Source organism: Cololabis saira, chromosome 6 (genome assembly GCF_033807715.1).
Source record: "Cololabis saira isolate AMF1-May2022 chromosome 6, fColSai1.1, whole genome shotgun sequence".
NCBI lineage: Eukaryota > Metazoa > Chordata > Actinopteri > Beloniformes > Belonidae > Cololabis > Cololabis saira.
Window position 1 is genome coordinate 31,332,194 of NC_084592.1, and position 24,658 is coordinate 31,356,851.

At 38.8% G+C, this 24,658-nt stretch overlaps 1 protein-coding gene across 4 annotated transcripts in view; it reads right to left on the minus strand.

The window, feature by feature from the left end:
* The window catches only part of adarb1b (adenosine deaminase RNA specific B1b), a 237,903-nt gene that overhangs the window by 17,422 nt on the left and 195,823 nt on the right, over nt 1-24,658 (minus strand). For 3 of the 4 annotated variants that reach the window (XM_061723953.1, XM_061723954.1, XM_061723952.1), the window contains 3 exons: nt 11,119-11,193; nt 3,732-4,648; nt 893-1,007 (listed from right to left, as the gene is read on the minus strand). In XM_061723953.1, coding sequence (XP_061579937.1) covers nt 893-1,007; nt 3,732-4,648; nt 11,119-11,146 — 1,060 coding nt within the window. In that variant the 5' untranslated portion in view covers nt 11,147-11,193. Of the gene's footprint in view, nt 1-892; nt 1,008-3,731; nt 4,649-11,118; nt 11,196-24,658 lie in introns of all 4 variants that reach the window. The other variant, XM_061723955.1, reaches the window with a different exon arrangement.

Consider the following 24,658-nt stretch of genomic DNA (forward strand, 5'->3'; position numbering starts at 1 on the left):
TACAATCTCGAGAAAAAAGTTCAAATGTTGAGAAAAAAGTGGAAATGTCGAGATTAAAAAGGAAAGGAAAAAGGAAGAAAAAAAAGTGGAAAAAAGGAAAGAAGAAAAAAAAACAAGAAAGAAGGAAAAAGGAAAAAAAGAGAAAGAGAAAAAAAGAGAAAATAAAGACAAAGAGAAAAAAAAGGAAGAAAAAAAGAAGAAAAAAGCGAAAAAAAGGAAAAAAAGAAGAAAAAAGCAAAAAAAAAACAAGAAAAGAAAGAAAAAAATGAAAAAAAAGAGAAAAAAAAGAGAAAAGAAAGAGAAAGAAAGAGAAAAAAAGGAAGAAAAAAAAGAAGCAAAAAGAAGAAAAAGGGGAAAAAAAGGTGAAAAAGGTGAAAAATTATTGAAAAAGCTCCAGGAGCCACTAGGGCGGCGCTAAAGAGCCGCATGCGGCTCTAGAGCCGCGGGTTGCCGACCCCTGCTCTAGAGGGAAACCTCTATCTGTACAGCCTGTGCTGCTCATCACGACGTGTATTCAGAGCTCTGTTCCCACAAACATTTTGAAATGAAGACATAGTAATATTAATAAGAACAATGTGATCATTCTATTAATTTTGGTGTAAAACATTTTATGACCACAAAAAATGTTTTGGTAATTATGTTTTGAGTATTTAAATGGGGGGTAAGGAATCTTATGAACAATTAGCCGTGTCGTTATTTCAAACACCAAATTATTTTCTTTAAAGCAAAGAAAAAAATAAATGACGCCACCTCTAACCCTAAGTATAATTTATGTGTGTAAAAATACAAAAATCTGACGGTACTTTGGTACATGTTAGCACCGATGATGGGACAAAAGAAACAAACGTAGATTTTAAACCCATAAATGTGATTGTGTATGCTGATACTGTACCTGTTGTCATGACAACTCCCGCCAAGACTTTTCGTCGCGCATGGGGGGAGGTGAAGTTGTCTGTCAACTCACTGAATTTATCCACCACCAAGCGAGAAACGGCATCAGCCAGAACCTGGAAAACACACACCCGCGCACACACACACACACACACACACACACACACACACACACACACACACACACACACAGCAGCAAACACAAGCTCGTCTCAGATGTGTCAGCTTACAAAGCGTATCTGATGTTATCCTTCCCTAGAGCATGATGTACCTGTCACAGTGTTCCCATTCAGCTTCAAACAAGAGTCAAAGCGTTCAAACAGCAACAAGCAGAACTGGGCTGACCCCCTGAGGTAAACCTAACTGTCTTTTAAGCAACGTTGCTGGTGGTTTGCATGACAGTGATAATTTAGCACCTCCCTTTTGACAGTGAGGCACAACAAAAAACAAACAAGTGAATCTCAGCACTGGATGAAAGCAAAGTCCTCCTCGACATTAATCTAAGTGTAGAACTCCTTACAGAAGTCCAAGGGGACCTAAAATGAACTTAAAATGTCTTTTGCTGTTGAACATCCAGCTCCCCAAACCGCCTTTTTAATCAACTAGGAGGAGAGATGATGGTTGGGTGATCACAAATTAAAGAGATTAGTCCAGTTTTCTACTTTACTTCACTCACTCAAAGTTAAATCACTGAAGTTTCGAAAGCCAAGGACATTCATAGCTTCTTTTTTTCCCCCTCTTGGGGGCACAAAACACTTAATTTGGCTCTTCAACATTAAAACATGTCAAAGTTGTTCAAAATATGTGTCTTTACCACTGAGTTTAACCTCTCTTTGCTGCTGCTATTATTTCCATGTTTTCTGTTGCATAACTGCAACTTTCGGAAAAAAACATTTTGGATGGAGTTTTGTTTCCCATTAAAAAATTAACTCAATGAATAAAAATTGTCAGTTAAGTTTTCTACAATGTCCATTTTTCTCAGATTATTGCCTTACCAGATGGAACCAGGCTGCAGAAATTAAATATCAAGCAGCAGTGATTTAATAGAGCAATTAGTGGGGGGGGGGGGGCTATCATTAAAATGGGCGGCTTGTTGAATAAATCAGTTGACAAGAGAACAGAGTGAAGAAAGAAAGAAGAAAACGGCTATAGGGAAAGGAGTGTTGACAGTGTGTCGAGCTGATTAGGTTTGCTGGCTGTGTTATCTCTCTTCACACACTGCCAACCATCCCTAACATGGCATCTAAAGGCACCACTGAACTATTCCCCACCAACCTGATGGAAAAAGAGATTTTCATGATAACCTAGTAAAACGGCACAGTTTGACAGGTGGAACCGTTTGGAGTCAAATTCTGAGCAACCCAATAGTCATGTCCAAAGCCAGATTTATCGTTTCAGTTCTTTTTAGTTCTTCTATCGAAGCATTCTAGGACAATGTTATCTCGTTGCTACAACAGGGTGAATTGTGGATCCCTTGGGTGAAAGTAGCACGCTGCCTCCGTCAGAAGTTGGAGGAAATTTAACTTTTCATGCCTCAATGCCTCAAAATGCAGCTACGCAGCCAATGACATCCTACATGGGGTGACTGTTTTCAAGCATGTGGCTTACTTGCGTATCAATTGGGAAAACATTTGTTTAGCTATCTAATGCTCAGAAAAAGCAGGTCAGACACATGCAGGGTATTTATTACGTTTATGAAACTGCTTCCGTTAAAAAGCATCTTTCACAACCACGTTTTTAAAGCTAATTAGGTCTGTTTATGTCACAGTACCCTGCAAATTTGAACGGCTCACAAATTGACATATTTTCAGACATTAGTGTCTGCAGGCCAAAATAACATGGTTGTGCCATATATATGCAAGTATACATTTTAAAGGACAGGAAATGTTAGTATTTTAATCATACCCTCTCTTTAAAGTTCTACTTGCTTATATAGTCTTTTTAAGTCTTTGTGAATGCGCTGTCTGAAATTCTTCACTATTTATCTTGAATTTAAATTACTGTTTCTGGTCGATTTCATACATAATTGACATTGTATAGACATTTGGGATCTTAGAGAGTTTTCACACCATTTAAAACAAACTTATGTGTTTTCTCACTAGGTGTGATAAACAGATCAAAGCAACTGGACCAACATGCCTGAAAACAGGTGGCTTTGATTCAAATAAACTAGAGCTCTCCCGAGTGGTTCCTTGCATGTAGGCAGATACCAAAACAGGACCCAAAGCCTTGAACTGCATTATTTGTGGCATTGGATTGTGGGTAGATTTTCAATTCTGCAGGATTGATACTAAGGTATATCACATCTGATAATTGCACTAGGCACTCACTGTTTTGCAATGTGGTTTTAGTGACTACAGTGCATGAAAATGTTTCCCTTCAGGTATAGCCTTGCATCATGTTCACGCTGAAGTAAAATGATGTGTAATAAATACTAGTAATTCCCCCCCCCCAAAAAAAAATCAGCAAGGGTTGGATATGTCATAAAACAGTACACTGGCCTATTTTACTATACTTCCTGTTTATTCTTATGTTGCTGCAGCGGAAACATATGACAGGTACGCACTGAGGGCATTCTTGTGTGACACCATTTAGGCATGGGCGAATTTTTGTTTGTATGAAGAAAAAAAAAAAACAATTAAGGCAAACAAACTTAAGGTGTGATAGCACCGCAAGATAAAAGTTTTGCCATTCCTACTCCATAACTTTGAACGTTGTTTTAAAATCTCTTATTTCATTGTTTCTCAGGACTAAATATATCCACAGGTTTACAGGCAGGGTAGATTCTGACAAATTCCTCATAAATACTTAAGATCTTGCAAATAAAAGTAATAACTTACCTGGGGTAGGTGAAGCTGCAACCCCTCTCTTGGTATGGGTTGCCGGGATGGTGTCTGGTCTAGTTGCATGTTGAACAGAGCAGACAGGGCAGCTTGTGCTGCCCGGGCTTTAGCCAGCTTCTTGTTGCGCCCTGAGCCTTCAAACGTCTGTGTATCCACTGTTACTGACATCACAAAATTCTTGGCATGACTCTCACCACTTTCTGAGACAAAGTCATATTTGAGTCCCGGTCTGAGCTCGTTGAGGATCATAACCGGGTTTTTGCCAGTGGAAGCTGAGCTGAATGCAGACGGAGGGGGCAATGGGGCCTGGACAAGGTTGCTGCCAGGTGGTGTGGGCAGTGGGTACTCCCCTAGGGAATTACTACCATTGGAGCCTAGATAGAAAGATTCTTCAGGTGGAGCTGGTGTCTCAAAGCCATTGAAGAGCATGTCTGGGAAGTCAGCTTGGTCAGATGTAAAATCTGTGTTCACTGTCAGAGTTCGGCCCATGGCCAGGTGTGCCTCAGATGCATTGGGGAACTGGACAAAGGAACGTAGTGCTTTCTCAGCTGCATTCAATTTAGCCTTCTTCTTAGTTGGGCCCATACCCTCAAACATCTGCCCGTTGACTTCCACGGTCATGACAAAAACTGGTGCATGGACTGGTCCTGTCTGCGACAGCAGTTTGTACTGGAGACCAGGTTTGATTTCATTCAGTTGCATCAAAGCATTCTTGGGAAGGACAGGCCCCGGTGTTTTCTTGCGTTTCTTGGCCCGGAACTTGGAATGTGTGTGGCCATTGTTACCCTCCTCTAAGGGACGTTTTCGACTGCCCAGGCCGCTTCCATTCGGGAGCTGATCAGCGACTCCCACCCCGTCTTTGCCGGACACGTTGTCCAGGTTTCGGTTTTCCTTAACGTCTGTGCTGCTTGAACCTGCGGTGCCCAGAAAGAGTAACTTACAACGCCTTCGTTGCAGGACCTTGTAAATGCAAAATTTATAGATTCCTTTATCACTCTTTGGAACTGAACCAATGATTTGTGTTCCTTTATCATACCAAGACAATTAACATTGAAAATATCAACCTATAGGGTAACGATCTTACAACAAAGAAAGAAGTATCAATACTTTTGCCAACATTAAAAGTGGTATTTAATTTTGAAATTATACAGAAAAACCTTAAAGGCACAGTGGTAGTTGTCATATTTTTTCTTTTTTTCCCCAAGCAAAAAATACAATTAAATGTGGGTACCTTGAACATTCATGCACACAAATACAAGCACGCATACCAGTACAAACAGACACACACAAACAGACTAACGGATGGGGTTCCTTATGTATTCGAAGGCCTAGAGACAAATCCAAAGAGATCGGGCTCTGAAACATACTGTACTGGGGAACACATATCACTGATTCCAGTTAGCAAAGTGGATGGAATGTTGGGAAAATTTTCATTTATAACATCCTTCAGCAAAGGCTTGATAGGTTACTCCTTGCGGTACTCAAGAGAAAGAGAGGCCGCAGTGTGCATGAGTGGGATTGTAGGTTGGGTTGAGGGAGTGCAGGGGAGTAGTGCAGGGGAGGAGCTGAGGACCAGGCAAACAGGAGAGTACATCAGAGAGGCAGAAGGAGAAGACTCCACCTACAGCTGGATCCTAAAGGCTGGACTGGTGACACGGTGGAAGATTAAAATGCTGTTTACCCATCTTACACGGTTTTAAAAAGAATGACTGACATATTTAAAATGTGGAAAGTCTGAAGAAAGAAATGTTTCTAACACCCTGCGCCTCTGAGATCCCCCCCATGGAGCTCATCAGAGAGCACAGTGTTCTAGGTTTCAAACTGTACCGACATGCCGTTATCATCAGTATACTGTCACTGACATGTCTGGAGGCAAAAAAACAGAACAAAAAACAACAACAAAAAAGGATCTTCAAATCCCCAAACAAAAACTCAACATCTTTCAGTTTAGGAGCCAGAAACATGCAGTTGTTTTATGTGCTCATGCCATCAGCAAACTAGTATTTGTGCATTGCAAATAAAAACAATACTGTGGACAACAACTCTCAACAACAACTATCAAGTTCGAAAATATTGAAAAGTGAACTCTGTGGGTTGGATTGAGTCACAACTGTCAATTAATCCATGTTATACAAGAATTTAAGCTTTCCAAGAAAATGATTGATTCCATTTAATGGCTTTTATGTAAAATGTGTCAGACAGTTTAAAAAGTTTCAATAAACCATTTCAAAATAATAAATGACATCTCCAGCATACTGCACAAATACAGCAAAGAAAATGGCTAACGGCAAAACCTGGAGCTTTCTTTCTCCATTTTAAAGTCATCACCTGAATGCATACGGGAGAAATTTCTCAGAGGGCTAGAAGTTGACAATTCTTTTAAAATGGAGGAATACATTTCAATTATTTATATCCAGTAGTGCACAAGAGATTTGACCAGATCATCACAGGACAGAAGGCTCAGAGCAAGAGCCATGCACCACACGCTGAACCATGGCATGCAGCACATGCAGTCATGCCACCATCATTCCAGGGTTTTGTGTAATCAGCACTTAATTATTATTTTTTGATTAAATCAATGACTGTAAAAAGCAAAAAGAACAATACCCTGACTGAGTTAACATGAACCAACTATAGCAGAAATAAAAGGAAGAAAAGAAAAGTCCTCCATCACAACTTCCCTGTGTAAGTGAGACTTGGGGTTTTGATTTGGGATGTTTCAACATGATAAAAGGAGTTTCACAAGATGCTAAGGATGTCACATCAAACGTCAAAAATGGTTTCATGTGTTCCTCTGGTCTTCCTTTGGTGGTAACGACACAGGCTTGTGTGAGCTGGGGTTCCGCTTCATCTTCAAATGTATATTTTATTGATGTCTCGCTTAAAAAAATAAAACCTTAAAAGAAGGATGAATGCCACCGCAGCTTTAGAAGCATTGAAATACAAGAGAGACTATTTTACAACTGTTTGTTTGACATAACAACATACTTCTTTATGGAGAAAGTGTGACACTACAATAAAAACTTCGTTTGTAGCACTAGTTGGGGCACTGTTGGGATGGCAGCTACCTTTGAATGTGATTTCAAAACTGGTGTGGGCGTGGGGAACCTCAGTTCCTGAGATCAAACCAAAATGTCTAATTAAAGTTCAATAAGCTGGAGTGGAGGGAAATGAAGGTGGAGGGAACATCTAAGCTGTGACCGGAATCGTCTCAGATGTAGTGACTAGCTCATCACCATAAAGTTTGTACTGGTGTGTGTTTGCACTGCTTGGAGTCTTGGTTCATGAAGAAGAGACGTACGTGCTCATAAAATACGAGCAACCTGGCTTCAAAATGAGAAGAAATAATTAGTCTACTGGGGGATGGGCATGATTAATCAAATACTGATAACTGATCCTTAAGAATTCTGTAGATCGTTTAGAAGTTGATCAGTCTGATAAGGTGGTGTTTTGTAGTAGGTTAGGTTTAGTAATGTGCTGGACTTCATTGTGAGCTAGGAACCAGCAGGGGTGCAGTTCAAGCTTTACTTGGCTTCTGTGTCGCTGCTCTACATGTTTGGCTTTAACCCTTAGTGCTCATGTTTCCGTGGGTTCATGGTTTTGAGCCGGAGGTGAACCCTTGGTGAACTGCTGAGGGAGCAATAGACAGCTCTTTATAAGGACATCATGAGGGCCTGTGGTCAGATCTCTAGGCTTTACAAAATGCCCTTTTTCTTCTTTCTATGTGTTGTGTAGTTAAAATTATGATTCCTTTTATATTGCATACCTTTTTGAACTGGAAGTAGCTACAATAGGGCAGAACTCATTCATTTTTGGTTCATTAAAATGTGTTAAGTGAACTTTAAACGGTGACATATTTTACGCACAATAGATAGAATGATTTGTTTTATCCAACTTTTCAAAGTAGTACTTTTTTTTTTGGGGGGGGGGGGTCGGGTGCAATTATATAGTGTGTCCAAACAAACAAGCTGCAAATAATTAATAGATTAAAATCATATAGGAACAAAAGAAAACATCAGTGATCAATAGAATGAACATCAGTGAGCATTGATTTATGGATTATGAATATTCTTATTGAATTGAAATTTGTTCCTTCTCAAACTTGCACTTCATCGCAATGTGCTATTTTTTTTTATGTATATAATTTTATACACCATTTGTTTTATGCTTGTTTTGGTTTGAGCCAAATCAAAATCAAATAGAGCTTAAGCAGTAGTGGATGAGAGGTTTATACGGGACAAGTTCTGCAGCTGCAGAGGTAAAAGCTGCCAGGAACACCAGGATGTGCTGTGGGAATGGGGCCCTGCTGACAGGTGGTTGCTCTGGTTATCGTCAAAGGAAAAGGATTAGTATCATCAAACTGGGTTAACAGAGATGAAAAACTGATTTTCTTGTTTCAGATCAGAGGTTGGAAGTAGGTTCTGCCAGTTCTGAGTATAATGACTGTGAGTTAACCGTGTGCACCGCAATTATAAAGAGATATTATCGTTCTGTTCTGTTAGCATAATTCAATATGGAAACATCAAGTTGTAAGAGTAGACTTCTCATGTTTCATTATGAGATTTAGAGCTCGTTTTTTGCATTATAATCTGAATGTGAGCACATCTTTCAGTGGAAATGAACGTTGACGTGGGAGAGACTGGAGAGCCATTGAATGTGTAATTTAAATATTTAACAATAAGTGCTGTGGCAAAAGTGATAAGTAGTAGAACGTAAGACTAACATTTCATGCAGGTGGGGTAAAAAAAAAAAAAAAAAAACACAGAAGAAGCTGAGGTTGAAGTATAAAAACATAATTGGAAAATCCTAATGAAAAATTCCTTTACTCACAGAGGTGATGAATAATATCTAACTTATGTCAGGATTCATGGCATTATGAAGACAACTTACATCAGCAAATAAATAAGCATATAAAATAATTTGGTGTGACGTCACAGCACTCAACGGCTGTATTTGTGATGCACAGATGGATAAGATCATGTGTATGTATCTGTGTTAAAATAAACAGAACACAGTAACTCCATAACGAAAGTCATGAGGCCATGCCAAGCAATCTGTTCGGATGCTCATTATACCTTCCTGATGCAAATGTGGCTCCATTCTGCAGCATCTCGGGGCAGACGCCTCTAAAATGTGAGTTATAAGACTGATTCCATGATGAAGTTATACCTGTTCCAGCTTTATCAAGGGAAGGGAATGGAGAAGGTTTGGGGGTTTGGATAACATAACCTGCTCTGAACCAGGTTACCGTGGTAACAGACTGAGTGCAAGTTACCTCAGTTTCTGAAACAAGCTAGGCTCTTTTCTCAGGTTCTCATTTTTGTGAAACAAGAGTTTCCCTCAACTCATATTCAGCATACTCAGAGTTTGCACAAACTTACTTTCTGTAACAGGCCCTTTGACACATTTTTATATGTGCAGTTCTGACTGGCTCCTGATCCAAACCACTCACAGTCCTGCAGCTCTGGTTAGGATATAGAACCAGCAGTGAATAGACATGTGACAGGAGCCGCCGCGGGCCATCTCTGGACATTTATTTTCTTTTTTGACATGGTCATTATGGCTGTATTGCAGCTTATAGCATGAATTCCAGCAAACAATGCGTCTTTTTTGACATCTAATCTCACGTCAGTTACTCTGACAGGTGTATTATACACTACTAACATCTTTCTGGACCCTCTGGGAACCTTTGAAACAAAAATCTACACACACAAAAAATTAAAAAAAATCACTTCCATCGATACTATTTTTAAAGCACTCTGCTAAAAGCTATCAAATGTTTTCAGGTTGTTGTCCCTTTAGATACCAATGTGAATACAAGTTTAAAATTTGGCAGCCTGTGTTGACCGTCGATTCAAATGTACTGAAACTACAGCACAAAAGCTCCCAATGCTATAAAGTCTTTTTGTAAGTCTTTGACATGTCCAAGACTCAGCTAAAAAGCACTGCCACATTACCTCAACATGTACCATATGCAAATCTTCTCTTTAAAACAAGTGCTATCATTTATTCAAAATGTAAAAATTCTGACCATTACTGAATATTTGGTTAAACATGGATGTTTGACAAAATTAATTTCTTTTGGGACGAAATATTTTGCTACGAACAACTTAAACGTTAAAACTGATTGTCCATGATCCTGTTGACCAGCTAAGGAAAACTCTACTGATGCCCATGCCTCCCTGTGAGTTTCAGGATTCATTTTAAGTTTCTTATTAAGTGTCCTAATGCGCTCGGGGCTTCTTATTTATCTGATGTGCTTTTAAATTATGAGCCCTCGCGGACCCTGAGGTCCTCGGGTACTGGCCTTTTAATTGTTCCCAAAGCTAGAACAAAAACTTTTGGTGAGACCTCGTTCCACTACTACGGTCGTCATCTGGGGAACAGCCTACCAGAAAACCTCAGGGCCACAGAGACTGTTGACATTTTTAAAAAGAGGCTCAAGACCTTCCTTTTTAGTTTAGCTTATAACTGAATTTTATTTATTTTATTAGTGTGGTTTAGTTTATTGTTATCTATTTATTTCTTATTATTTTAACTACTTATTTTTCAATTACTTCAGCGTCAAGCCAGGTATTAATTTATTTATTTATTCATGATGTTTTTATTTTCTATGGAGGATTTTTTGTGCCAAAATGAAATAAATAAATACATCATGATTCAGCAACACGAAATCATTAATTAAATGTGTCATTAATTAATTAAATGCAGTTTTACATTTCATGATTCACACGTAACATGAAATCATTAATTAAATGTGTCATTAATTAATTAAATGCTGAGATAATAAATATATATTTTTACTTAAAATGAATTGTATGTTTTAACTACTTATTTTTCAATTACTTCAGCATCTAGCCAGGTAATTAATTAATGACATATTTCATTCTAATTTTAATTAATTAATGACACATTTAATTAATTTATTATATATTTCATTCCCATTTTAATTAATTAATGATGTATTTATTTATTTAATTTTGGCACAAAAAATCCTCCAAAATTTTCATGATGTTTGATTATGTTTTAATGTCAAAATGTGGGGGGGGGGGGGGGGGGGGGGGGTATATGTGCGCTGTGTGGGTATTAAAGTGAGGATGTGTGTGAAAATGACCAGATGTGTGTTTTTATATACATATAATTTTGGAAACTCCTTTTATACATTCATTTCCTTTATAGATTATTTTTAATCAAACTTGGGCCAGGCATTTTTGAAATGCTTGCAGAAGGGAACATATAGAGGGGACTCATCTACTCACACTGATTACACAACAGACAAACGAGCAGGCAGACGGACAGCAGGGAAGCAACGGCCCTGGCAAGCATTTACATCTAGTGACCAGGTAGATGGATGAACCAGTGACAAAGGTCTGGGTGGACTCACTCATATTCTCTTCCTCATCCACGTCCATGGTGAAGGATTTGTTCTGACCTGAGAGCAGCCTGGCTCCTGCAGCACCTGGAGATTAGGACAGACGGACTGTATCAGCATAGACGGAATGACATGAAAACATATTTACATATTCTGAGAGCTTGAGTTGTTACAGCGATGATAAATTTCCCACTTGACACACCAGCATTCACACACAAAAAACATGCACACACTGCACTGTGGAAGCAGCTCCTGATGTAAGCACATAAATATTCAGATACTGAGAGATATGAAGGTGAGAGAGGAGGCCAGGGCTGACAGGCCTTAATAGCAGGAGCAGTCTATTGTGACTTTAATATCCCTGCGATTAGACCTCATTTCCCACTGCCTGCAGAGAGATATACAGCTAGTGACATGGCCAAGTCACTCCGCTGGCACCCCCGCCCCCTCCCCGCACATGACTTATCCCAAGGTGGAGACTGCGATTAAAGCTCCATTAAGCAACGCTTTCATAAAGTGACAATGAACATCCACTGAACCAACGTACTATTGGACCACATCTGTTTCTTTGAAGCTTTTTGCAACTTTGCTGAGATTTGTAAATAGTTTAAGATTAGAGATTTCTTAAAGGAAAGTTATTATGGAAAGAAAGGAAATTCTGACTCGAAGAAGTGTTTGAGTGTCTGAAATGACTACCAACACGAAACCCCAGCGATTACACAACCTTGTCATCTCTATGGGCCCGTATACTGTACATCTGAAAATGTTATTTAGCGAGTTCCCCAGATCTAAGGCTCTGTCATGTAACTATACCATTACAGGGGCTCGGGAGCCTTGGTAGTAGATTACTGCAAATATTTGAAGGTGGTGTGCTGAATCAGTGCAGCCCACACACCTGAGCCAGTGAGCATAGTTTACATTTGGATGAGTGCCACATGTGAGTGAACCAATAAGTGATATTTACATGAATGTCAGTCCATTACTGAGCAACAGGAAAGTAACACGAGCGACACCCAACAAGGGGAGAACACCGGTAGCACGTGAGCGAGCGAGATATGGTGTGTGTGACCAAGGGAGGAGCGTGCAACAGAAGCGCGAGACAAGGAACGTAATGTATCTCAGACAGGTTGTGACTGCGAAACGTCCACATGACTTCAAGTGAAAGGCAAAAACCAACACTGTTCTCCAAAGGTACTCTTAGTCGTAACTGAAAGTGTTTCCATTTCTGGAAAATGATGGGAACATGTTTATAAGTCACTCTGTCCTTGGACAAGTATAACAGTGGCTCCCGTGGTGAGTTAGCGGGTGATGGCTACTCAGACATGCCATGAACAGTGACCACATAAAAAACAACCAGCATCTTAAAGGTGTCCCCCAAGACATCTATGGAGCTACAGCAGTCTCAATAGTCACAAATGCACAGGGCAAGACTCACACATGCGTAGAACAAGATACACATATATATTTCTGATGCACACAAATATAACCTAATTTACAAACTTTTGGTGGTGTGTGGACTTTGCTTTGATTCGTATGTGACTTTTGAGACTCCCCTGACTAGGGCTGCAACGATTCGTCGACGTTGTCGACAAAAATCGATAATCAAAATTGTCGACAATGAATTCCATTGTCGACAATAGTCGCCAGACGTGTTTTTCCAACGGAGTGAGGCATCTCACTTCAATACGTTCTCTGCCGAGAGTCGCGCATGCGCGATAGCGTCTCTGCCGAGCGGTAGCGGGTAAACAGAATGACGGCGTCCCGTCCCTGTAGAGCCGCTGCATGTAACAAAACTTCTAAAGTTTTGGAGCCTTTTAGCCTCGATACGGTAAATAAAAAGATTACTTGCAAGGTTTGCAAAGCAGACCTTGCTTATCACGGGAGCACGTTGGTAATGCACAAGCATTTGAAGAGAAAGCACGTCGGGTCTGAGTGACGGGTTTCAACAACACCAGTTCAACCCAGATCATGTCCTCCCATCCAGAACCGATTTCACCCACTTGATACAGAAAAAATATGAGACGTTTTATTTTATTTTTTATATAACACATTTGCTTGTCCATAAAAAATGAAAAATAATGGATAGATGTTTATTCATTCATGGATTTATGTCTGACTGATCACTGCCTGTCCTTGGTTTTAAATAGGACATTTTCTTAACTTTTTGTATGAACAGCGGCAAAGTTGAATAAAATATCTACAGGACTGTCTCAGAAAATTAGAATATTGTGTTCTTTATTTCTTTATGTTCTGTAATGCAATTAAAACAACAAAAATGTCATACATTCTGGATTCATTACAAATCAACTGAAATATTGCAAGCCTTTTATTATTTTAATATTGCTGATTATGGCTTACAGTTTAAGATTTCCAGAATATTCTAATTTTTTGAGATAGGATATTTGAGTTTTCTTAAGCTGTAAGCCATGATCAGCAATATTAAAATAATAAAAGGCTTGCAATATTTCAGTTGATTTGTAATGAATCCAGAATGTATGACATTTTTGCATTACAGAAAATAAAGGACTTTATCACAATATTCAAATATTCTGAGACAGTCCTGTATTTTTCATTGAAGTACCCATCTTTCTCGTGTTTATTATCATTTGCCACATAATTAAAGTGACATACTAAATTTAAGAAAAAATTAATAATTATCCGATTAGTCGACTAATCGTTTTAATAGTCGGTGACTAGTCGACTATTAAAATAGTCGTTAGTTGCAGCCCTACCCCTGACTTGCCTCAATCCACAAATGTCTTTTTTTTTTTTTTTAAACACGGAATGATCTGCATCCAATCAGATATCTTCCTTGTTTCACCCAATCATAAGAAAGCAGATTTTGCAGAAGTCCACAGACCAAAAACCGTTTGTAAATCAGCTGCTGTAGCTCCATAGACATCAATCTTGCATCACGCATGCATTAATAGATAATCAAATAAATAATTATGAGGCAGCAGTGAAAGATGATACAATGCTTGGTAGAGCTAAAGACAAACATAGATATGTATAATTGACTGTTGGTAAGAGTTTTCCGAGCGCCATTAAATTAAATCAAGTGCCCACTTGGTGACATGAGATGATCACAGACGCAGCTTTAATTACTTTAGTTCCTTGAACATGATCAATAGCATGAATCGCATTTCTCCATAACTACAGATTGGTGACAGTCTTACAACCAAAACAACAGTTTGTTCCTGGTAATCAACTACATGTATAAAATCATATTACTATCAACCATAAGGCTAACTGTTGACTACTGTTCATCCATTTGATTTAGACTTCAAACTTCAAACTAAAAACTTTAGTTTGAGTAAGGTACCTGAAGTTAAAAAAGTTCCACTACTGAATTTTGTCAAGCTGGGTAATAAGGGATTAACCGTTTTAAGAAAGTTTCAGCTGCATTACTTAAGTCCTTCAACAGTTTCCCCAAACTACCACTTGAAAAGTCACAGAGTGACAGAAAATATTGCTGAGAGCAGGGCTGATGAGCACAGTGTGATGAAACAGACTAACAGACGAAGTTTGACGAGGAAAAGAAAGTAGAAGTGGCAAAGGGCGAAGAAGGCAGAGAGCCGAACGCCACAAAGAGACTGAGAGAAAAAGATGGCTGTGTGATATTGAACAGATTGTGCTGAATCTACTCTCTCTCTATCCGCCTTCCATCAGTGCCCCCATTCCTCAGCCAGACACTTTCTTAAGCTAAACTAAATGGGCTAATTAATCTGAGCTAATGGTGGGTGACAGCAAATATGCTACCACAATTATCACCCTATTAAAGATTCATATTCCAACCCATAATTGAAAATGAAAAGGTGGGTGAGGGGAGGATGGGTGGGAGTAGGTCCAATAGAGAGAGAGATGGGAGTCATTTTTCTCAGGTAGCAGCAGGCAGGTGCTGCCAACCTCAGAGAACCACATCTACACGCAAGACTAGTTACCTCTGCAGCATGTGTACACAATGCAGTGCAATTTTATTCTTCCAAACTTTTTAATTATTAGGACTGGGTAACAGTGAAAACAAGAACACACACATCTTATGTGCACAAAACCATGCACTGCAATTGTATTTGCATCGCTCATTTTCCTCATTCCTAGAGACTAATCAGTACTTGACGCAAATGTGAATGTCAGTTTTGATTTTCAGAAGAGATGAGCTTGGTCATACATGTCTAACCGCCACTCAAATCAGGCGCAATCAGTAGACCGAGCTTCAGAAAGAGCTCCAAGTGGTACGTATGCCTAGAAAAGTACAACAGTAAATCTGGGAGTAACTGGCTATGCACTTAGAAAGGGGACTGGACTGCAGAAAGAAGAATACACTTACTGCATTCTGTCATTTTACACTGAGTACACCAGCATCAGGGAGGAAAGATTGTATTCTAAGTGCATAAATACTCTACATTTAAGGACGTGTGTTGATTGTTCTGCTGCTCATGAAATTCTGTCCATTATGATTATCGAAGCAATATTGCTCATACATTGAGCTCTCAACTAAAGTATAAAACGAAGACATATACATGTAGACATTTATTTTTAAAGGTTGTGGAAAAATATCTTAAATACCTCAACTCTGTATATGTTTTATCCACTAAAGGTGACTGTGAGACCAGTGTAAGGCTGGAAATAACTTTCAAATAATGAAGACCTAAGAAATGGCTAAATGTCAGTGAATTTATTTCATATTTGCATGCAAGAGAAAAACCAACATCACAATAGTTTGAACATAACAGAAACACTTCAGACTACAATAAATATCATGTGGTTCTCATCACAAAACCCTTACAGCTGTTTAAGACGGCTGAACGCAACTCCAGAGACAATACTAGTCTGAACTGACTGGATTCATACAGACCTCACAGAGTGACCGGAAAAAAACACATTTCCCTCATTTTGACATTTGCATGTCGTGTGATCTTATAAGATTCTGGTCGAGGTAATGGGGGATCAAATGGTATGGATGAATCTTAGAATTACCCATTTTTGAAGACTAATAGAAGCAAATAATTTCATTCAAATCAACTGAACAGGAGCCAAGAGCAGCCGACTTTCTCCCTCCACACCACATGCATAACCAAGAGTTCGTCATCGAGTTGCGAGACGGCCTGGTTCCAGGTAATTCTGAGTGGACGCCAAGGGAGGCGGGGGAGGGGAAAGATGAGAAAGAAGATGAAAAGCCTCAAATTCAATCTGGCATGGTGAGAGGGGCTGAGGGGAAATAAGGCAGTTTTGATTTGTCTTTCATCCCTCGCTTGCGCTGTGACGGAACGATAGAGCACAGTCACTGTGGAGGGAGTATCAGCAATGTCCGACTGATGAGAGGAGGGGGGATTTTTGGGGGAGAGGAGGTAAAGGTAAGTGAAGAATAGAGGACGAGAGATAGAAAATGCAATCCTATTCCAAGTAAAAGAAAATCATTATCTCCTTTAAAACAGAGGGAGATGAAAAGGTCTGCCCTTGGCAGGCCATGGACTTCATAATCTGGCAAAACGACTTACCTGTGGATGGCGATTTTGGAAGGTTTTCCACCAAAACAATAAAAAAAAATGTAATTAAAATAAAACAAACTGTTATTTAGTAGTAATACACTGTGCACATTCAGGGCTAATACAGAAATATTTAATTAAAGACTAATCATTTCTAAAACTAGATATCTGAGAATTCTAATTTACTCCATTTAGGGATGGCATCTCAATAATAACCTATTAATATCTGAAACCTGGTGTTTTATTGAATTATAAGATGGCTGTAAACTCTACTGGTGTACCTTGATTTGAAGCTGGAATTGCACCACTGAAAAACCATTTTTATGGCAGGTGATGTCACAACCACCACACACAGTGCTTTTAACAAGCAAGCATAAACTGGACATCAAATTGCAATTTTCTGCCTTATTTAGGTGTTTTTCCATTGACTTTGCACCCACCATACCTCCAACAAGTTTGTAATTAATTTAGAACAGCGGTGTCTAATTCAGGTCCTTGAGGGCTGGTGTCCTGTATGTTTTAGATATTTCCCTGCTTAAACACACCAAATTACTGTCGCCTCCCTTACTAACTCTGGGCTTTGTGTTGCACTAAAATATGGAAACATGGTAATTGCTAGTAAAATGCGGTGATATAAAACAGTAGTATTTAGCACTAAAGGTTCAGGTGCAAGACCTTCTCATGTTGTATAGTGTCAGCGTCAACTAGAGCCTAAAGCTCACCAAAAGAAAATTACAAACTGTCACTGAAAGAAATACATTTGTGTTGTTGCTGGCTCCAAAAAGTAAAGCACATCCATTGATCCATAGTTCCTTGCTGTGGCCTGATGATCAAAACACACATATCTTCCAGGACTTTAAGGAAATAAAACTAAGCACCGGGACACACCAACCCAACTGCTGACCGTCAGCAGAAATGCAGTCAGACTGAAAGTCGGCTCCCGTTTGCCCAAGTTGGTCAGAAAAATACACTTGAAAACACCAACCGGACTGGAGTTTACGTTCTGCGTGTGCGCGAGGCGTAATATGTCTGCAGGCGGTTTTAATGTGATGTCGCCCGGAAAGAAAAGGAAAGAAGAAGAACCGGAAATGACGGAGCGCTCTAGTCTAGAGTTCTGAACAGAGCCGCTGTCATCAGTCAGTGTGTTCACTTCTGATAGAAGTCAAGGAGGATCAAAAATACGATGCTAATAATAAAAATATAGTGATGTTTACAACACAGTCAAACACAACACATCTGTGCCATCGCTGTTTATCTAGTATGTTAACCATCATCATGTCTGGTTAACTCTGATTCGCTAGTCAAGGGCTAGCACTCCGCAATCAGATTGGTCATAGAGGCGGACGGCTAGTGGCTGATTGTACATGTCGAATCTGCCCAAAGGAACGGCGACGCAGACACCGATGGACGACTGCCCAGGACACACCAACCCCCCTTGAGTCACCGACCTCGCCCAACTGCCCGACGGCCGATTATCGGGTTGGTGTGTCCTGGCCTAAAGAAGAAGCTGATCTCTCCTTCCCTGGTGTAAAATAACTACACAATAGAATGCAGTGTTCACACACATCTTAAAACTATACCAGCTGGATTGTCCTTTCCCATTGGCTGGGCCGGTAACATCATGACACATACCCAGAAGATGTCCTACTCATGAAATCCGACCAACACTTTGGGTTATGATTAGGGGTGGGTTAAAAATATCGATATATCGATATGCATGTGTAGGAACGATTATCGATACATAAATCCAAGTATCTATTTAAAAAAAAAATATATATATATATATATATATATATATATATATTTTTATTTTTTATTTTTTTTTAAATCCAGATTTTTTCCCCCATTTTATCACCCAGTGCTCCTACCTAAGTCAGTCCTGGGCATTGCTCCATCTACCAACCCCGGGAGGCCCTGCACTGAGCTCAAGTGTCCTCCTTACTTGAGGAGTGAGCAGGCTGCTTCTTTTCACCAGGCAGGGTGGGGATTCTCTGGCCGGACGTGGCGCGTGGAAGGATCATGTTATTCCCTTATTTTAACCAGAATATCGATATCGAATCGTATCGGAAATCGTATCGTCTTGGCACCTAGTGTATCGGAATCGTATCGGGAGGTCAGTGATGATACCCAGCTCTAGTTATGATAGAATCTGACAAATCAAGGCAATCTAAACCCTAACATAGTTGAACTGCAAGAATAAAGTCTTACAATTTAGAGCTCTTGGATACACTGTATTTATTTTGCATAGAAATACAACCCCTTGCACCTCTTTTTTGAGCTTGTATTGCTGTTTGAGGTAAAAATATATTGTTGAATTAATTTCTGATGAAACAATGAAAAGTATCCCCTTAAAAAGGGAATATGGCATTTTTTTCTGACAAGTGCATATTAAGCAAGTGTAACAGTTTCTATGGTCACATTTGCTTCCTCATCTCCTCTGAAAAATCATCTGGATGAGGTTGCAGTGCCATTGAGAACATGCCCATGGTCTCTTACCACAGTGGAATTTATCTAACACATAACTTCTTGTTGACTCAAATCATTATCTTCATTTAACCTAATGGAAAACTGGTGCTAAAAGGTTTCCTGTTGGAGAAACCTATTGGTAATCTTTTCTTACACAAAGTCTAACATGGGATGGTAGTATTAATGCAGGTTTTTGGTAGTGAAAATCATTCCTTGCTACTTCACAGACAATTTCCAAAGGCTCTTAAAATATTGGGGCATAGATCAGCCTTACTCACATGCTCTTTTCAGACTTTAAATTGCTTTAAAGTCTAATTTACAGTAGTAGTACTGTAGTAGTCTCTTCATTTGACCGTCAGTTAGCTTGGATTTGCGAGGCACGTCCTCTCCCCACTCAGGCTGGTGTAACACCACACTTCTATCATTAGCAGCTTAATGTTCTGGCTTTCAGAACACTAAACATAATATTTTAAAAGGGGACATATAAATAAAATGTGCCTTTTTAGCACATATATTTAAGCATTTGAAATGGCTGCTTAAACACATAACACAGCCTGTCATTCTGTTTAGGACCACCTAGGTCTGAGAAATCATTGGCATTATTTGTAAAGGACTTGTGTTCTACTGATTCAAAGTGTAAAAATAGTAAATTTACTATATACACTACTACAGCTCAACCTAAGTCAAACTAACAATGTGCAATGTAAAGGTGAAGGAAACACACAAAAAAAGAATTTCATAAACCCTGTGCATCAGTTGAACATTGGTATGAAAGAACTGCAAAATTATTAAAACACTGAAGTTACACACAGTTACGGACCTCGCACCCAGCAGGATGGTGGGAAAAGGGGCGTGGTCACCGCCTATTGTTGCACGATTACGTGCCTTCTCTGTCTGTTCTAATTCCATGTCTGGAATAAAGGCTAGTTGTCCAACCTCCCACCCTTCTTTGGCAAAAAGCAGTCCAACGAGGTTTGGACTCTTGTCCTGGTCCTCTCTAGCAACAACTGTGTATTGTTCTATTTTACTATATCACCGATTGAGAGTAATGAAACTAGCTCATACAACTACATTAAATATAGCAGTTGGGACTGAGACAGCCGGACAAGAGTCAATCTTAGACAGTGTTGTAATGGCAACTTAAACTCAACGCCTATAGGGGAGCCCTCTGAGCTCAAAATTGAAAAAGTTGCTTTGTGCTGCTTTATATAGTAAATAAGATTAAATTAAGGACTAATTTTAAAATTATGCCAGAGGAAGTAAAACTGGCCAAAAATGAAAATAAAAATTTAAAATTAACAATGAATGATTAAGTTTTAGGGCTGGACCTGAATATTGGGACATTGGTTCCTGTGTTTTTTCTACAGATGAGGGAAATGTTTGTATCTGATAGGTAACTGGGCGACACAGTTCTGTTTCCATTATGCCTCGTTTCCACTGAATGGCTCGGTATGGTACAGTCGGGTACGCTATTTTGTGTGTTTCTGTTATAAAAGGGTCCCATACAACCGAACCAAACCGCAGCATTCCTGGGCCCCCTTAAGTTGTAGGTCCATAGGAAAAATGGTACGGTTCGGTTAGGGTGGAGCAACTGGCGTTGCATGACACAATCTGTTGATTCGTGGACAAAAAATGTCACCCACGACAAAAGCAAGCGCAAAACCAATGTCAATTTGGTCTAAACTCCACATGCCCAGTGGTGGTCCGGTTTGCAATGGAAATGCTCACCAGAATTGGCTGGACCATTCGGAACGTACCGGCACAGACCAAACCACTGAGTGGATACAGGGTAGGCTGCACGATTAATCGTTAAAAAAAAATCGCGATCTCGATTCATGCTTGAACGCGATCTCATTTCCAAATGACGACGATTTAATTTTTTTTTTTTTTTTTTTTTTTTAAAGATGGCTGCATAAAAAAATTACTAGGCCTATGTTCTGGGTTGTTGTAGTCCTGTCATAGTCAACTATCATGTTGTCATGTTTGTTATATTTTGTTAATGATTGTGGATTACATTTGGAGAAACATTTACCTTTCTCATCACCTGACACATATTGCACATAAATATTGTTAAAATTGTTATTGTTAAAATTATTTAAAGACAAGAGAGATGTTTATTGTTTTTATGTTCAATGTCAGCTGTTACAGCAAAAAGCAGCCAGAGGAATAATTTGTTGCCTCAGAACTACAGGATCTGTTACAAGTCCCCTTTCTGAAAGGGTGTTCAACTCAGGGAGGAACAAATATTGTTCAAAATTGTTATTATTGTTTAAATTATTCAAAGGTTTGTGTAAAGAAGACAAGAGATGTTTATTGTTATTATATTTTTGTTCAGCTGTTGCAAAGTTAAAGTAATAAGTGCAATAAATTTTATATTGGAAAAAAATCGTGAGAGAATCGTGATCTCAATTCTAAGCAAAAAAATCGTGATTCTCATTTTGTCCAGAATCGTGCAGCCCTAATACAGGGCTTTAGTGAAGTTAGCCTGCTGGCTGAAAATACACACCCATAACTTGGCCAGGACATACTTATTTCAGTGTGTGGTAACATATATACTTGAGTAGCAGAAGGAACTATAAAAAAAACAGTCTCACTCTGTCTGTCAACAACCAGCTACTCTGAACAGTGTTTTAAAGACGGGGCTGACGGTGTCCTGTATCATTGTGGCATTATTTTTTTGAGAAGGAAATAATGTACCAAATACAATTCATTTACCTTTTAATATATTTTCCCCATTTACTTCACCATGTACAGTACGCTGTTTGTAATACTGACCTTTTTATTCCATGTCAATAAAAGTTTATGATGAAAAGTGTTGTACATTAGATTGCTCTGTTTATACACAACAGCATGTTCGTGTGTCTGGCTCATGTCCCTCACAAATATATTGCAGCAGTACTTACTTTTACACAAGTGAGCGTTTTTGTCCGCTCAAGTGAGCAGTGTGGCATGTAAATTTGTATTAAGCTCAATGCTTTACTCTAGCTTTTTACTTTGTTTCTTTTTTCCCGTAGTTGTGCAAGTGTCTACCAATTCAAGTGGTTTCCTTTGATGAGGCTGATTTTATTTTGCATAAATCCGACTTAAGCAAAACGTTTAAGAGGCAGCTTTGAACTCTGCTCAAGGACTCCTGACTGACAGTTAAGTGTTCAGCAAGCTAGTAAACCCAAAAACTGTCTTGGTTTTTTACATTACTTGTTAAAATAAAACTCTTTTCCATATCTACTGTCCTTTGGAGTTCAACAGAATCATATCTCATCACCAGTTTTGCTTTATAGGTTAACATTTATGAGATTGGCCCTTGGATTGGATAGGCGACTCGACCTTAATGTGCAAGAGCACATTGTAAATCACACATTGTGATTTGAAATATATGCAAGTCTCTTGTAATAATATTGCTTTTCTTTCTCTCTCTGTTTTTAATTTGCCATAAAATATTATCTGATCATCAACTTGGTCCAATACTAGAAAAATTAAATGTGTAACAACTTAAACTGTCAACTCCTTTAACAGCAAAGGCTCTAAACAAACAATTTCAGTATCTCTGGATCAGACATGTTCAACATTCAGGAGTAAGTATTTAACCATTTGTCTTTAAAAAACCGCTTCAGATCAGAGGAACATTTGAAGTGTCAGGTATAAGTGGCTCTCTAGGGGTAATTCCTCAGCATCTCTGGTCTGGGCTCAAGAAAGCAGAATTTCTTTTTCTGAAGCCATTCAGTGGTGGATTTATTTCAGTGTCCAGGGACATTTTCCTGCTGCATCACCAAACGTCTACGTTCCACTGGCAGACAACCTGATATAACCATGTAGGATATTTTGGTAAACTTGGGAATTTATTTCTTCTTAATCACAGCAACAAGCCCCAATCTCAGCCACTGAAAAAAGCACAAATCAAGATGCTCCTTTCATCAGACTTCCCCATTGGGAAGAAGTTTTGATGTTGGCAAGCTGTGCCACGATTCAGCACAGCAGTCCATACAATGTATTCCCATGTACATAGCAATGCTTTATTGAATATTATTTCATTTTAATTATTTATTTATTGGTAGATCAGCAGCCTCCTTCATGACAGCCTGTCATAGACAGACTGCCCATTCAATGACTCATGTATAGTAGACTCATAAACAGAGATGTTTGCCAGTTGCAGTAATATCATAAGCTGTTACTGTTCAACTAATGAACACTTCTTGAAGACTTTGTATTTTTTACTTTCCATCCTTATAAAAATCTAATACTTTTGATCTTATGTTTTCAGAGCTCTCCTACATATCCTCCTGTATATCTGCTGATGTAAAGCATGCCTGGTTTCCCATCAGCAGATACCTCTTATAAACAACAAATGAAAAATGTTTCAACTGTTTTTTTTATCAATCAAAATAGCTCTGAACCAAACCCCCAAACTCATTTATTTAACTAGACTCCAGTTGTGCAAACTACACCACTCAAATTAGCTCTCACTGAAGTGTCTGTGGGTTCACTGACGTCTTTCCACCAGCACTGTGAAGTAGGGCTGTTCGATTAATCGATTTTAAATCGTAATCGCGATTATGTTATTAGAACGATGTTAAAACATGAAAATCGTAAAATCGATTTTTCACTTTTTTTTTTCTTTTTTTCTTTTTTACCTTGTCTGCACACATATTAATGATTGATACCATATTAATGATTGATGGAAATACCTCTCAATACCTGCGACAAGTGCCCCATGGGAGAGGCTCTTTAGTGTAGGAGGGGGCGTTGTAACATGCCACCGGGCATCCCTCAAGCCAGATGCGCTAGACCGGCTCGTGTTCTTTGCAAAAAACTTGCAAATGTGAATAGGAAATGTAATGACTGACATTACACACCTCTACTTCCTTAATGGGTTGCATTATTATTTAGCATGCAAAGACCCAGTTTAGTTTAATTAGAAAATGTCTTGTTTTATTTAATTGGAAATATAACTTACTGTATGTTTGCAAGTGCTGATTTGCTGATTTTTTTTTCAGAGATAAAACTTTATATTTTATTATATTTTTTAAAACTTTTTTTCAACTTATTTTACAGAGTTTTGCACTTTATTCATTCATTTTTGGTTTAATAAGAGCAAAGTTTGCACTTAAAGCCCAATGGGGCAAATGTTCAATAAAAAAAACAGCATATTTGAAATCATTTCTTTGCCTTTGGTCAATTCACAAAATAATCGTAATCGTAATCGAAAATCGGATTTTGAGAGAAAAAAATCGAGATTTTATTTTTGGGCAAAATCGAACAGCCCTACTGTGAAGATTGAATGGTTGTGTTCAATAAAAACGTAACAAATAACAGTCTTCTTGTCCCCTTGAGCACATTGTGTTTCATCTATTATTGTGACTAAGATGAATGTCAGATACTTTTTTTTAAATGGCAAATTGATGAATTAAACCAGTTAATTCCACAAGATCAGAACTTTAACATGCAAACTTCCTGGCATCTTCCCATCCCAGGCATCAAAGCTTCAGCCATTTACATGGACATCTTGCTTGCAGAGGTGGCAAATCCGGCTTCAGAAAGTAAAAGTCCTGCCATATATTTGTTCTGTCCATTCACTAAAACCAGGTGAGTTCACTAATTAGCTC